Below are 14,342 nucleotides of genomic sequence, written 5' to 3' on the forward strand. Positions count from 1 at the left end.
TACCTCCTCCAAGCCGCCTTGCCCGACAGCCCCTGCCAGCCTCGGGGGGGCCAGCCCTCCCCCTCCCAGCCGGCACAGCCTGGGGGCTGCTTGGGCAGGCCGGCAGTTTATCTCAGCATCCGGGCTGATGAGCACCTGGAAATGGAGCTCCATGGAAGTCCTGGGGAATGGGTGACCAAGCTTCCATGTGGGCGTAACCATCCTGATTTTGACAAGGAGCACAGAGGCTGCGTGACGTTAAAGAACCAGGCTGAGGTCTCACAACTGCCTACGCAAGGATCTGAAGCCGGGGCTGCGACTCAAGCCCCTCTGAAGAACATTTCTGGGGAACCTTTTCTTGAGCACGTCGCAGTGCTCAGAGACCACCCCCAGCCCACCAAAGGCTGAGTGATGGAGAACTCGCGCACTCAGGAGGACTCCTGTTGGACCAGCGCAATACACCTTGGGCCAGGCAGGGTATGAGCAGCTCTCCCCAGATTTCCCTCTCGCTCCGTTTGAGGCTCTTACTGTTCCTTGGTGCTTAATTCAACGTCCTGGTTCTACTCTAGGTGGGAGGGCGCCCATGGTGCTCCACTATGCTTACCCACCTCAGAGACCCTGGGATAACAGAGGCATGTGCAGGTCTCCGAGCATTCCAAGAGAGCCCCCAAAAGGGCCCTGAGGAGGACAGCTGGCCCCAGAATACCAGGCTAATGTTACTTAAGAAGAAGCAGGGCAGGATTCCTCACCTCTGTGGGTACCGCCCCGGGAGGTCAAAGACCACGTCCTGGCTGGCTACAGGAGAGGTCACATCCCACATCCAGCACGGAGAGGAGGTCCAGTGCAGGGAGCCTGGGGGCACCTCTCAGGCACTGCTCAGCCTGTTCTAGGAATCTCCTCAATGAAGACGGCTGAAAAAGCAAGGCTCCTCCTGGCAGCCCCAGAGCCTTCTTCTCTGAGAGGGCAGGCCAGCTAGGTTGCTCAGAAGAGCCCAGAGCTTAGAGAAAGGTCTCTTCCCACATTGTAAGGAGTCTCTCGGCCATGGCTGGAGAAACTGAGTCTGCAGTATCCATATCGTGGTCCCTGAGAGCCCAGGGAGGACATAGGAGGAGGCGATGCTGAGGTCCTAATCCCACTGCAGTGTATGCACTAGCATCCGAGACCATCAGGCACGCGTGGCCCACGCTACGGGCTGTCCCAAGGCTGCACGGCCTCAGGATCCAGACTGACCCTGGCCGAGGGTGTGCTCCCGGGACCTGCAGAGTGCCATGACGGAGCCCCTGGGTTGCCCGTGCTGGCAGGACCCCCAGCCCACACTTCCCAAGGCCAAGCCAGTGTTGAGTTTTCCTCAGCTATCTCTCCACTGAAGGGACAGATGAGCAACTTCCCCACACTGGATGGGTTCCTTTCCATGAGGATATTTCCCAGGAAGCTCTGACCAGCCAACTTACAAACATTTCTTTAGCTCTGATCAGGTTTCTTTTTTTTTTTTTTTTTTCGGCCATGCCACGTCTGGGATCTTAGTTCCCCGACCAGGGGTGAACCCAGGCCTTCGGCAGTGAAAGCACAGAGTCCTAACCACTGGCCCGCCAGGGAATTCCCTCTGGTCAGGTTTCTGTAATCACCACTTCATCCAAACTGCTTTTGAAGAGGTCACCAACGCCTTCCACTTGCCCAAATCCAACAGTTACCTGGTGTCTTTACCTTTCCAGACCTCTCAACAGCGTCGGGCACAGCTGTCCACGCCTTCTTTTTCAAAAATCTTCTTTGACTCCTGGGGCGCCATAACAACACCCCCAAACCCTTACCGGGCAATTACAGGGGAGCCAGGCGCATTCTCAGGGCCTCCTCTCATGCTGGCCTCTCCCTAGGAGAACCTACATATTCCCCTGGCCTTAACCACCATAAGTATGTTAATGACCCCCAGAATGTATAACTCCAGTCAAGCTCCAGATAGGAATATCTCAAAGGCATCTCAGAATTAACGTGCCTAGAATGGAACTCCTGATTTATCTCCCCCTCCAAGCCTTCATCATCTCAGAAAGTGGCACCATTGCCCACCAATGGGCTCAAGCCAGAAGTCTGTGAGCTCTCCTCGAGTTCCTCTGTCTCCCTCACTGCCACATCAAGGTACATCATGTCCATCTCCAAACTAACTCAAATTTACCCACTTATCTCACTCCACACGGCCAACCCCCTGGCCTGGGCTGCCGTCATCTCTGATCTAGTATACTGAAATAACCTCCTCCCTGATCTCTCCGAGGTCATTCTTGCCTTCTCCCTTAATTCTCCACCCAGTAGCCAGAGTCATCTTTTTATGTCACAACTTCGATAATGTCACTCGCTGGCTTCTAAGTATACTCAGAAGAAATCCAAACTCCTTGCCCCGGGCTACACGGTCCCGTGTGACCTGGCTCTGCCTGCATGTCTCTCCCGAGTCCCCTCTGCTCCAGCCACGCCAGCCCCGTCAATGCCAACGCCAATGCCGAGCTCCTCTCCTCCCCCCAACTCTTGCGCATGCTACTGCCTCTGAGTGAGATGTTCTTTCTTCTACCTGGCTTACTTCTGGCTCCTCGTTCTTCAGGTCTCAGTTTAAATGTCATCTCCTCAGATACGCTTTTCCTGACTGCTCTGCCCAAAGAGGTCCTCCCTCCTTCCCCCGTTATATTCTCTTTCTACATCCTGCTCATGTCAAAGATGTTAACCATATACTTGTCTGTTTGCTTGACTATTGTCTATCTCCCCCATCAGACTATAAGATCCAAGGGGGCAAGGACCATTTCTACTGTTTCTCCAGTAAGTATCCATATCCAGTGTCTAGCACAGTGTCTGGTACACAATAAGTATCCGTTAAATAAATTAATCAACATTATACATATTATGTGGCAGTACATATACATATTATATACATATAAGAATATTAAAAACAGAGACCTAGTTGGGAAGATAAAGTATCAAAGGAAAGCCACAGGATTAGTGCCACAGGAAGGATGCAGATGAGTTCTAGAAAGCATCATTGGAAGGAGAGGCTAAGAAAGGGCTCAGGGAGATGAGAACCAAACAGGCTTTGAATGAAGTGCAAGTCTAGGTGCTACAAACTGAATGTGTCCCCCCACTCCAAATGGATAGGTTGAAACCCCATCCCCCAATGCAATGGTATTTGGAGGTGGAGTCTTTGAGAAGTAATTAGGTCATGAGGGTAGAGCCCCCGTGATGGGATTCGTGCCCTCCTGAAAAGAGGAAGGAACACCCAATCCCTCTTGGCACGCATACAACAAGGAAGCCGCGTGAGGAAATTACCCCAAGGAGGGCCCTCGCTGAGAACCCAACCATGCTGGCACCCTGATCTTGGACTACCAGCCTCCAGAATTGTGAGATAACATGTTTGTTGGTTAAGCCCTCTGGTCTATGGTATTTTGTCAAAGCAGCTCCAGGGGACACAGACGGTAGCAAAGAGAAAGCCCAGGTCACTGAATGGAAGCAGAAATAATCAAGGAGCCTGGTGAACGAAGTAACATCTGGGTAGCTGAGAGCACGCCCCACCCTGTGTGAGCAAAAACACACCCAACCCTGACCAACTTGTACTCTGATTCTCTCTGCATAAGCAGCATCCCCACGATCGGTCATTCCTCCTTCCAATCAGCCAGGGATGGAGTGGGTTCTCACACAGAACTCCACCAATGGGAGCCTTGGCTAGGCAAGGGTGCACCTCATCTCTCTGGGGTGTGAGCTTTATGGAGCCCAGGTGCCCAGAGAGCAGCCTGGGTGGTAAAAGGTAAAGGCACTCTACCCAGCCGTGCTGACCTCCCTGTAGCAGCCAGAGCAGAAAGCCGTATAAACCCTATCTTGCAAACTAACTATCTAGGTTGCAGCTTCTCTCTGTGTTTATTCTCCCAGAGCTTTTAGTAATGTTCAACATTCCAGCCTTGTGTCAATTTGCCACAGGAAATTCCAAGAGGAAAAATCTAGGCACCCTTGGCACAGAGTTCAAGGGTAAACAGGGCCTCTACTGAGGCTAGTAGCAGAAGCCAACATGGGATCATCAAGGGGAAGATGGGTCTCAGGGTCTCTGGCAGGGCCGAGGATCCCATGTCCCTCCCCACAGAGTCTCCCCCAACTGCAACCTGGTTAAGTCTTCTTCAGGAGGATGTGACTTCTTTACCCCATGGCACTCCTGGGCACAGCTCTGCTCTGAAGACAGATAGGGCTGCTGGGTTCTGAGCTCTGTTCGAGGCCAGACGGGCCCCTGAACAAAGTTCATCTGTCTGTGCCTCATCTCCCCCAAGAAACAGCTGCTCTCTGAGCCACCAGAGTGACCCAGGGAAGGCCTGGTAGGGAGCAGAGCAGAATTGGGATTTCAAGAGAACTTGAATGGAAATGCTATCATCTGGTTCATTGTGTGGTTCCATTCCCATTGCAGAGGCAATCACCACAGTGTCCAGTCACTGGACTGGGAGTCCCCTGAGGGCAAGGGCCTCTGCCTACTTCATTAACTCTCTAATCTCAACACGAGGCCTGGCCCAGAGTGGACAATCAACAAACAGTGGTCAAATAAATAAAAGAATGGCCCCAAGACCCCCATTCCTCCTGCTACTGGTGAACCACTGGTCCCAGGAATGACTAGCTGGGTTCTAGCAGGGCACCCATTCTGCCCCTTCCATGCCAGTGGCAGACATCACTAATCAATCACAGCTCTCTTTGCTATTGAGCCAGGAGGCAGATTCACAATCCTTCAGACAGCCAATCCAAGTTGGCCATCTAGAGATGGCAGAGATTCTTAAGTTTGGGGAGGTCAAGGAATCCTTCAAGAATCTAATGAAAGCAACAAGTTTCTCTTTAGAATATACACGCAAAACTTTACATCTGATTTCGAGATATTCAAGATCCTCTCCTTTAAAAGAAGTAAAGGCATGGAAGCCCCAAGCCTGTACTCAAATAATCATTTGCTGCCCTTTAGAGAAAATCTGCTGAAAACATCAGCCAACAGATTCTAGAGTCCAAAAGAAGCTGAGGGACAGCCCCCAGGAGCCAAGAATCAAACCCAGACCTGTCCACCCACACTGCCTACAGACACCAGACACGCACCAAGCTAGGCAAGGGTGGGGAGGGGGCTTGCTGAAGGGATGCCTCCCCGCTCCCTGCAGACAGCTGAGAAGGGAGACACCAACCCCTCTGCCTTCCCAGCAATCCTCTCCGACAAGGACAGTGTCCACGGCACAAAGGAGCCCAGGCAGCCAGGGTAGTCCCAGGCTGGAATCTATTTATGCACATCCTCGGCACCAAAGGTTAACATACAGCCCGAGATATGGCATAGGGCCAGCACCGAGTTATTTATATCCTCTTGGCCGACCAAGAGGAACAGGGCATTTTAGCGGGCCTCTCCAAATGAGGCCTGGAGGGACACAGTTTACAATACAACACAATCATCACACACACACACACACACACACACACACACACACACACAATCTGGACCATCCTTGCAATGAGTGTAAGCTTAGAAAGTATAAACCAAAAGATTACATTTAAAAAAGAAGTAGGTCATGGCTCACTGGGGGGCTGGGGTGCGAGAAATTAGCCAAATTCCATGGAACCATTCCAAGAGATTCTCCAGGCTTTCCAGACTCCATATCAGACGGCTTTTAAAGGAAAAGCTTCTCCTGGTCCTAAATCCACCGCCCTAAAGGCCCGTGGGATGTGAACCAGACAAAGGCAGAAGGCAGGGCATGGGCTCCCGGAGTGCAACTTCAAGAAGAGTCGGACCCACGGCTTGAGCAGGAAGCTTCCACTCTCAGAGGTTCCCTGCCTTGGTCACTGACCCCAAACTGATCCTGGTCCAAAGAGCAGGAAGAGGGTTCGGAAATGCTCCCAATACCCACAAGCCCCCCCAAAAAATACCCTTCAAATCCCTCTGCAAACCCCTCTGCTTTGTGCTTAGTAACATTCGTAAGACAGCACAGCAGAGTCTGTTAAGTATCACACGGGGCTGTACAAGGCCTGCCGCTAGGTGCGCCGCACAGCACGTCAGTGGGCTTGCTTTAATGTAGTGCCGTGGGGCGGGGGTCTGGCCGAGCTGTCCCCCAAGGAGTCCTGGGCCAAGATTCATTCGGGGAGAAGCCTGGGCATAGCCAGGCCAACTCCCCAAGCTGAAGGGCAAGGGGGGCCAGGCAGGCCCAGCGAGGTGCAAACTGGACACTATAGCCCTGGAGGGTGGAGCGTGTTCTAGGAGATGCCTGCAGACAAGGGCCTCGTTCCCAAAGAGTCAGCCCAGACAGGCTCTCCCGTGATCCCCATCAAGGCCAGCTCCATCCACTAAAGTATCCAGGACAGGAAGACTTGGGGGGGTCCCCCGTTCCTGCTCCAAACACCATGGCACTGAGTCGTCCCATTTTCACAGACAAGATTTCCACCTGTGGTGGCCACCCTGGTAGGCAGAAACCTGGAGGAAACCAAGGCCAGGAGGGAAGGGAGAGTGCCCCTTCCTGGGCATAGTGGAGAACTGCCTGTTCTCCAGAGGCCCCCTCCCCCAGCCACCCATCACCTCCTGGGCTCCCCCATGGACCACAGAGACAGGGTCCAGGCGTCAGTAAGTCAAGCCCGCAAGAGCATGGAAGGAAGTCGGCTCCTCTCCATCAAAGCTGCCCTTCCACATCATCTACCCTGACGAGAGATCTCTGGTCATTTCCTCTTGTAGCAAGGGCTCACCTCTCTAGGAATATGACCTCAAGTGGAGGCGCAGGGGAAGAAGGCAGATGGGAAAGCTGCTTGTGATAGACTCAGATCCAAAGACCGGGAAGGGTCCTTGGAAAATGGGGAGCATCCTTGTTTGATCAGTGAAGAAGCAGCCCGGGCACGCAGAATGAAATGGTCCATCCAGGATCACGCGGAAGACCAGGGGCAGGGTGAACACAGAAGGCAGCTCTTGCAGCTGCGGGGTTACCATGGCAAACACCTCCACCCACCTCCCACTCTGCATCACAGGCAGAGCTTCCCAAGGACACTTGGCCACACTGTAACAAACCCCCAGGTCCTGCCAGACTCACCCTACACTCGGGTTCTGCCCTCACCCCTCGTCTTCCCACTTGCAGGACCATACTTTAAATCTGCATGGGGATGGGAGCTGGGTGGGATGGGAGTTGGGGGAGATGCCCTGGTTAGAGGAATGCCCTGGTTCTAGACCAGGAGCTCAGCCGGCCACATCCAGGATCACCCGGAACTTCCTACGCGAGACCCAACTCAATAATCCAGACACAGCACTGTCCTTGAGTCCCATGGTTGCTGTTATTTTTTTTTAAGATTTTTTTTTTGGTGTGGACCAATTTTAAAGACTTTATTGAATTTGTTACAATATTGCTTCTGTTTTATGTTTTGGTTTTTTTTGGCCGTGAGGCATGTGGGATCTTAGCTCCCCAACCAGGGATCGAACCCGCACCCCCTGCATTAGAAGGTGAAGTCTTAACCACTGGACCGCCAGGGAAGTCCCACTGTTGTTCAAATTTATATCAGGATGCATGGCACTCACAGGCTTGGCTCGGTGCCTCTCAGAAAACTGTCAGCCCTTAGGTCCTGGGACGCCTCATTCTTGACGCTCCCAATACTTAGTTTTGTTTAAACACCTCTGGTTCTACCACGTGAAGCTTCTGCCCCAGCTCTCCTGTTCCTAACTCCCCCCATCTCCAAACAAACAAAAACCCCTCTGGCTCTTTGAACAGACACAGATGTTCTACAGGCCACCAAAACCACCCTGCTCCACGCTCTCCAATCTCCTTAGGAGCTGCACATGTTGTCCTCCCTTAAAACACCACTAATAAAGGGCGTTCACAAGGCTGCTCTGCTCAGGACCCCTGCAGAGACGTCCACCTGAGGTTTGAAGCTGGGCAGTGGTGCACCTGGCCTTGGTCCTGACACCCTGGCTTGTGGTCACTGAGCCTGGACTCAGGCTGGCCCTCCAGCCCCTACAGTCCCTCGTCCATCCTGTCACCCCACATACACCTTTTGTTGTGCAGCCTGACCAGGTCAGTTTAGCATTTAGGACAAGGAGAAATGCATTTCCATCCAAGAATTAATAGGCTCTTTCCGTCACGTCTGGGGAGTGACATGGCCCATCCAGTCTTGGCTTTCTCTCAGCTCTCGGGAAGCTGAGCCCCAGCCCGCCAGACTCCTGACTCCCTTTTGTGGGCCCTCAGTTTCTAATTTTTTTTTTTGCCTTTTTCTTTTGGCTGCATTGGGTCTTCACTGCTGCATTCGGGCTTTCTCTAGTTGCGGTGAGTGGGGGCCACTCTTCGTTGCGGTGCACGGGCTTCTCATTGCAGTGGCTTATCTTTGTCGCGGAGCACGGGCTCTAGGCGAGCAGGCTTCAATAGTTGCAGCTTGCGGGCTCAGTAGTTGCGGCATGTGGGCTCAGTAGTTGTGGCACACGGGCTTAGCTGCTCCACGGCATGTGGGATCTTCCCGGACCAGGGCTCGAACCCGTGTCCCTGGCAGGCGGATTCTTAACCACAGCACCACCAGGGAAGTCCCTCGGTTTCTACTTTTAACCGTCCTCTTGTAGTGTGCATATCTTATTTGAAATCGCTCCCATTGTTTTTGTAAGCAATAAGGTATGTTTCTTTAAGTAAGCAAAAAAGAAAAGCCCACTTTCTTCAGGCTTTCCCAGCCCTGCGGGGATCAGCCCTTCTCCGAACTCCAGCTCATTTTCCAAACCAAGTAGTGCCTCCTCTTCAGCCACACAGGCCCTGAGCTCCCTTCCCTCTGCAGCCCCATCCTCCAGTCCCCACCACAACCCCCAACCCCATTTCTCCACTCCAACCTCTTTACTGAGCTCCAGGCCCACAGGTCCAAATGCCCCAGACATTGCAACGGGGGTGGCAATGGTCCCCCCCGCACCACCATCTCAGATGCTGCGCACCCCCAGTGCTGAATGATCCATCGCCCCAGAATTATTCACCCGTTAAACATGGTGGCCACCATTCATGTATCCATTCAAGTAACGTTCATGGAGCGCTCGCCATGCGTCAGGCTCTATGTGCAGGACCAGGTGCGGAGTAAACAAAACAGAAATGCCTCTCCCTCCAGGGAACTTTCAACCAGTCCCCAGTCCTGTCAAGTCTACTCACCAATCATCTCTGAACTGATACACTTCTCCCCATGCCCACAGCCACTATCTTAGTCCAGGCCAGTGTGCTACACTGGGAGGAAAGCACTGGAGATCGGATCCAGCTCTCAAATGCATGAGCTGTGTGACCTTGGGCAAGTTACTTTCTACGACCCTGATCATTTGACAGATAAAGACGATAACAGTACCTACCTCGTAACCTTGTTGCAAGGATTAATGAGATAAACCATATAATAGACCAGTGTCTGGGGTCCAGTAAGCAATCCCTGTCTCCCTAGCAGCCTCACCTCTGGCCTTCGCACCCCGTGGCCCACACTCCACGTGCACCCACCACCTGCAGGTGCCCATAACCACAGGCTCTCTCCTACCCTCCAGCCTTTGTATATTCTTTCCCCACATACAAATAACACAACAAATAATTCTGTGCAAAAGATGTTTCTCCCTCATCCATACATCCATCTAACATCCATCCATCTGCCCACCAACAACATGTGGCCCCATTACATGTTCCTTTTATTTGCATGCCAGACTCATTCCCTGGCTTTCTCCTTCTCATGTTCCAAGGTTCAGCTCAAGGCCCCATCCTCTGGAGCCCCAGTTTGAGGCAGATGCCCTTCTCCCGTGCACCCTCCTCTAGGAGCCCACAGCCCTCAGCCCACTGCATTGGGATCCCTGCTCCCCCTGTTTGTCTCCCTTCTGGGTGCTCCTTGGAGAGCATCGTGTTCACCTCTGCATGCCTAAGCCTTAGAACCATGCACTGGATGCAAGAGAGGTTCAATAAATGGTTAATAACAAACGAGAAAAACGGAAGAATCACAGAGGCAAATTTCAACTCACTGTAACAAAACAAACCTTCCAAATAATTAGACACTTATTAAGCAATTACTTTATGCCAAACTCTGCGCTAAGCTTTAACACATATGTCTTCTATTCCTCACAATAATGCTGTGCCTTGGGTATTTTTATTTCCATTTCATGGGTGAAGGGATGGACACTCAGGACATTTAAAAAGCCTGCTCCAAATCACACAGCTAGTAAGTGGAAAAGTCAGGATTCAAACCCAGGACCGTCAGAGTCCCCATGCTCCACCCAGCACTAGACGAGCTCAGCTGTCAGTGTGGAAGGAGATGCCTCTGGGATGTGCAAGAGCCCTTCCATGACGGCCACAGGACCTCACTGGGATAATGGGTGGGCTTCCTTCAGAAGTGGACCTAAAGTCACTGAAGGTCCCTTCTTACTCCAGGCTCTAGGATCTATGATGTTAAATTAGGAGCTGCTAGGGTGGTTCATCTTGGTTTCCCCCATGGTGCTTAGCCTGAAGCTGGGCACACAGCAGGCAAATGATAAACCTGTGCTGAATAAATGAATGGACAGATGAATGAACGGATGAATAGATGGATGGGTGAATGGATGGATGGATGGATGGATGGATGAAGGAAGGAAGGGAAGGACGAATGAATGAATGAATGACAATTTGTTTTGCACATGTCCGAGTCACCCTCTCTTCTGGGCTCAAGATCCTAACCCAGCGAACTCGGGAATGTCGAGCAGGCAGAGCACCCCAGCCGACTCCCCTCAGAGCTGCAGCGGCCCCTACCTGCAGAGGTGGTCCGTCCGGCACAGGCTGCGGAGGTCCAGGCAGTTGGGCTTCTCCTTGTCCTCGTAGGAGCAGCTGGGCAGGATGGTCTGGCGGCGGCGCTCGGCGCACGCCTGGTCCTGGCAGGAGCAGAAGAGCATGCGGTAGGTATACTCGCCGGGCACGCGGTCAAAGAACTGGCGCAGGGCCTTGTGGCACTTGCGGCGGTTGCAGCGCTCAGTGGGCGAGATCTCGCGGTTGCAGATGGAGATGTAGGAGGAGCGCAGCTTCTTGCAGTTGTCGTTCAGGTTGCAGGCTTTGGCGGCATCCAGGCAGTGGTTGCTCTTGGCGCTGACTGCCGGGTCTGCCCCTGTCCCTGGAGGGAAGGAAGGAGGCAGTCAACCAATGCTGGGGACACCCCCCAGGGTCACTGTGCTCTCGGACTCAGCTTGCTCATCTGTGAGATGGGGATCACTTAGCAGCCCTCCCGGCTAAGGCTGTGATGAAGATCAAGTGAGTTAATATGCGGGTCCACTGAGCAAGCTGTACGTACGGTGCACTTTTAGGATGACAACTATTAAACCAAAGTCTTATTTAAAACTTATTTCAAAAACAGTATGAAGATTCCTTTAAAAAGCTAAAAATAGAGCTACCAAATGATCCAGCTATCCCACTCCTGGGCATATAACCAGAGAAGACGAAAACTCCAATTTGAAAAGATACATGCACCCTAATGTTCATAGCAGTGCTATTTACAATAGCCAAGACATGGAAACAACCTATGTGTCCATAAACAGATGAATGGATAAAGAAGCTGTGGTGTATATATACAATGGAATACTACTCAGCCATAAAAAAGAATGAAGTAATGCCATTTGCAGCAACATGGATGGACCTACAGATTATCATACTAAGTGATGAAAGTCAGAGGAAGACAAATATTATATGATATCATTTATATGTGGAATCTAAAAAATAATACAAATGAATCTGTACACAAAACAGAAACAGACTCACAGACACAGAAGACAAAAAAGACCAGAGGGAAAAGGGGAGGGGGAGGGATAAATTAGGGGTATGGGATTAACAGACACAAACTACTATACATAAAATAGATAAGCAACAAGGATTTACTATATAGCACAGGAAACTATATTCAGTATCTTGTAATAATCTATAATGGAAAATAATCTGAAAAAATATGTATATAACTGAATCACTTTGCTGTACACCTGAAACTAACACAATACTGTGAATCAACTATACTTTGATTTAAGAAAAAAATTATCACAAGACCAAAAAGCAAGCAACTAGGTGTTCGTGGCCCTGTTCACAAAAGTGGGAAATGGGGAAACAAAGGGACTGGCTCAAGAGCACACAACTGGGTGGTCATTGATGCAAGATGGGTCCCCGGGTCCCTGGGCACCCAAGGTCGCACATGTGAGCAGGGCTTCCGGTCAGGGAGCACTGCTGGCCCTTAGGAAGTTCCCACGATGGAATCTTCAGCAGCCAGGGTACCAACAGCACCACAGCCACCATCCTCACCCCCACCACTGTGACCACTGAAACTGTCCCCACACATTTCAAAAGGCCCCATGGGGTGGGACTGCTACTGCAGACACTTAGTGCAGCCGGGACCACTGAAAGCAAGCGCTGGGCTGGGAGCCCGGCAGTGTGAGGAGGAGGCTGAAGGCCAGCCTCAGCCTCCAGCAGGGCTGAGCCCTTAATCAAGCAAAGCGCAGATGAGCTGGAGGCTGGGACCTTGGCATCAGAGCTGTGGCTTTGAGCTTCATGCCACAGCCTGTGGAGCAAAACACCTCGGTGATCCCGGGAACTGTCAGGTTCCTTCTGTGGTGTCTGCCCCAACCCCCAAGTCTCAGCTGTTCTGAGGGGAACACATGGCACAGGGACCCCCCCAGCCGCCAGCCTACTCCCACCTGCAGAGCACCTCTTGTCCATCCTGATGACAGACAGAGTAGGGAGGCAGGAATTCAGTCTGCACAGACCGCTCACCCGCCACCCCATGACATTCTGGTGAGAGCTGGGTGGGAGATCTTCTAGCACACTGGCAGCAAACCAGAGCAGGAGCCCAGATCTGGCCAGCACCGTGGTATACCAGGGAGAGCCACCGGCTTAGGTCCTAGGATGGATGCGCCATGGTCTCTCATTCATTCCTCATCCACCCAACAAATGCTTTTCAGTATTTCTTGAGCACTACCCTATCCACGTGAGGCCCTGCCCCACAGAGGGTGGGAAAGACTAGGGTGTGGCCACGTCTACCCTCCCATGGCACTTCCAGCACAGGTCCCAGTGTTCCGATCACCTGGTCATTAATGATCTATCAAGTCCCGCCTCTGCACAGCCCTCTCCCTGCCAGGTGCTGGGCTGGACCCGTACACGTAAGAGGAGCCCCTTCTCAAAGACCTCACAAATCTAGCTAGGAAACGAAGAGGCAGAACAGCGGAACGATTAAGACTGGGCATCCTAAAGCTGAGGCATCTGCATCGATTACTCATCCTGCTGCTTATCAGCTGTGTGGCCTTGGGCAAGTGGCTGGACCTTCCTTCGCCTCAGTCTTCCCGTCTGGAAAATAGTACCTACTTCATAGCGCTGCTGTGAGCATGAATGAGTTCATTTCTCTCTCTCTCTCTCTCTCTCTCTCGTCTACTAGATCATCCCCATCTGCTATTACATTGCCCATCTTTAAGGAAAAAAAAGAACTTCTCGTGACCACACGCCCACTGCTAAGCTACCACCCTATCTTTCTGCTCCTCTTTAAAGCAAAACCCCTCAAACGAGTCATCTATATCAGTAGTCACTTTCTCCCCTCCCGTTCTCTCCTGGACCCACGGCAGCCTGGCATTTGCCTCCTTCCTTGGCAGTGATCAGAGGCCCTGGGGGTTCCTCCTCCCCTGCCCATCGGCACACTGGACACAACTGGTGGCTCCCTCAGCCCCCCTTTTCTCACAGCCTTCCTGCTGCCTCCCTGTGCTCTCCCTCCAGGCCTGCTTCACTGGTTCGATCTTCTCCACCAGGGCTCAGCCCCCTTTCCTCTATATGCACCCACTCCCCAGGGCCCTCCACTCATTCATGGCCTTACACACCATCAATACGCTGTCGACTCCCAAATTTATATCCCCAGCCAGGGCAGGGACCTCCACTCTGAACCCCAGACTCATATGTCCAGCTGCCTGCCCATCAACTCTACCCGAAAGGCTATCACCCGCATCTCAAACCACACCCCACGTTCCCCCAAGGCTGTCCCCCACCCCAGGTCTTCCTCATCCCTCTGAAAACAACTCCAGCCTTCCAGTAGCTCAGGCCAAAATTCTTGGCCCTCCCTTGACTGCTCTCTTATCCACAGCAGAAAGACCTGGGAGAACATACCCAGAATCTAGCCACTCTCACCACCACCACCGTCCCCACCTCGGTCCAAACCATTGTCACTGTGTACTGGTAAAGGTCTCCTTCCCAGTCTCCCTGCTCTGTCCTTTTGCCTCCCACCCCACAGCAATCTTCTCTCATCACAGCTGGAGTGAACCTTCTAGAACCTAAGGCAGAGATAATGCTCCTGGGCCCCAAAGCTTCCAGTGGCTTCCCCATCTCATTCAGAGGCCTTGGCAGGGTCCACAAGGCTCTATATGTGTGCTGTCCAATATGGAAGCCATTACC

General features: G+C 52.2%; 1 protein-coding gene across 2 annotated transcripts in view; it reads right to left on the reverse strand.

The window, feature by feature from the left end:
• Positions 1 to 14,342, reverse strand: part of GFRA2 (GDNF family receptor alpha 2) — a 97,416-nt gene that overhangs the window by 45,067 nt on the left and 38,007 nt on the right. For both annotated transcript variants that reach the window (XM_060153576.1, XM_060153575.1), the window contains exon 4: positions 10,692 to 11,046. In XM_060153576.1, the coding sequence (XP_060009559.1) occupies positions 10,692 to 11,046 (355 nt within the window). The remainder of the gene's footprint in view (positions 1 to 10,691; positions 11,047 to 14,342) is intronic.

This window comes from Lagenorhynchus albirostris, chromosome 7 (genome assembly GCF_949774975.1).
Source record: "Lagenorhynchus albirostris chromosome 7, mLagAlb1.1, whole genome shotgun sequence".
In the NCBI taxonomy this organism is placed as follows: domain Eukaryota; kingdom Metazoa; phylum Chordata; class Mammalia; order Artiodactyla; family Delphinidae; genus Lagenorhynchus; species Lagenorhynchus albirostris.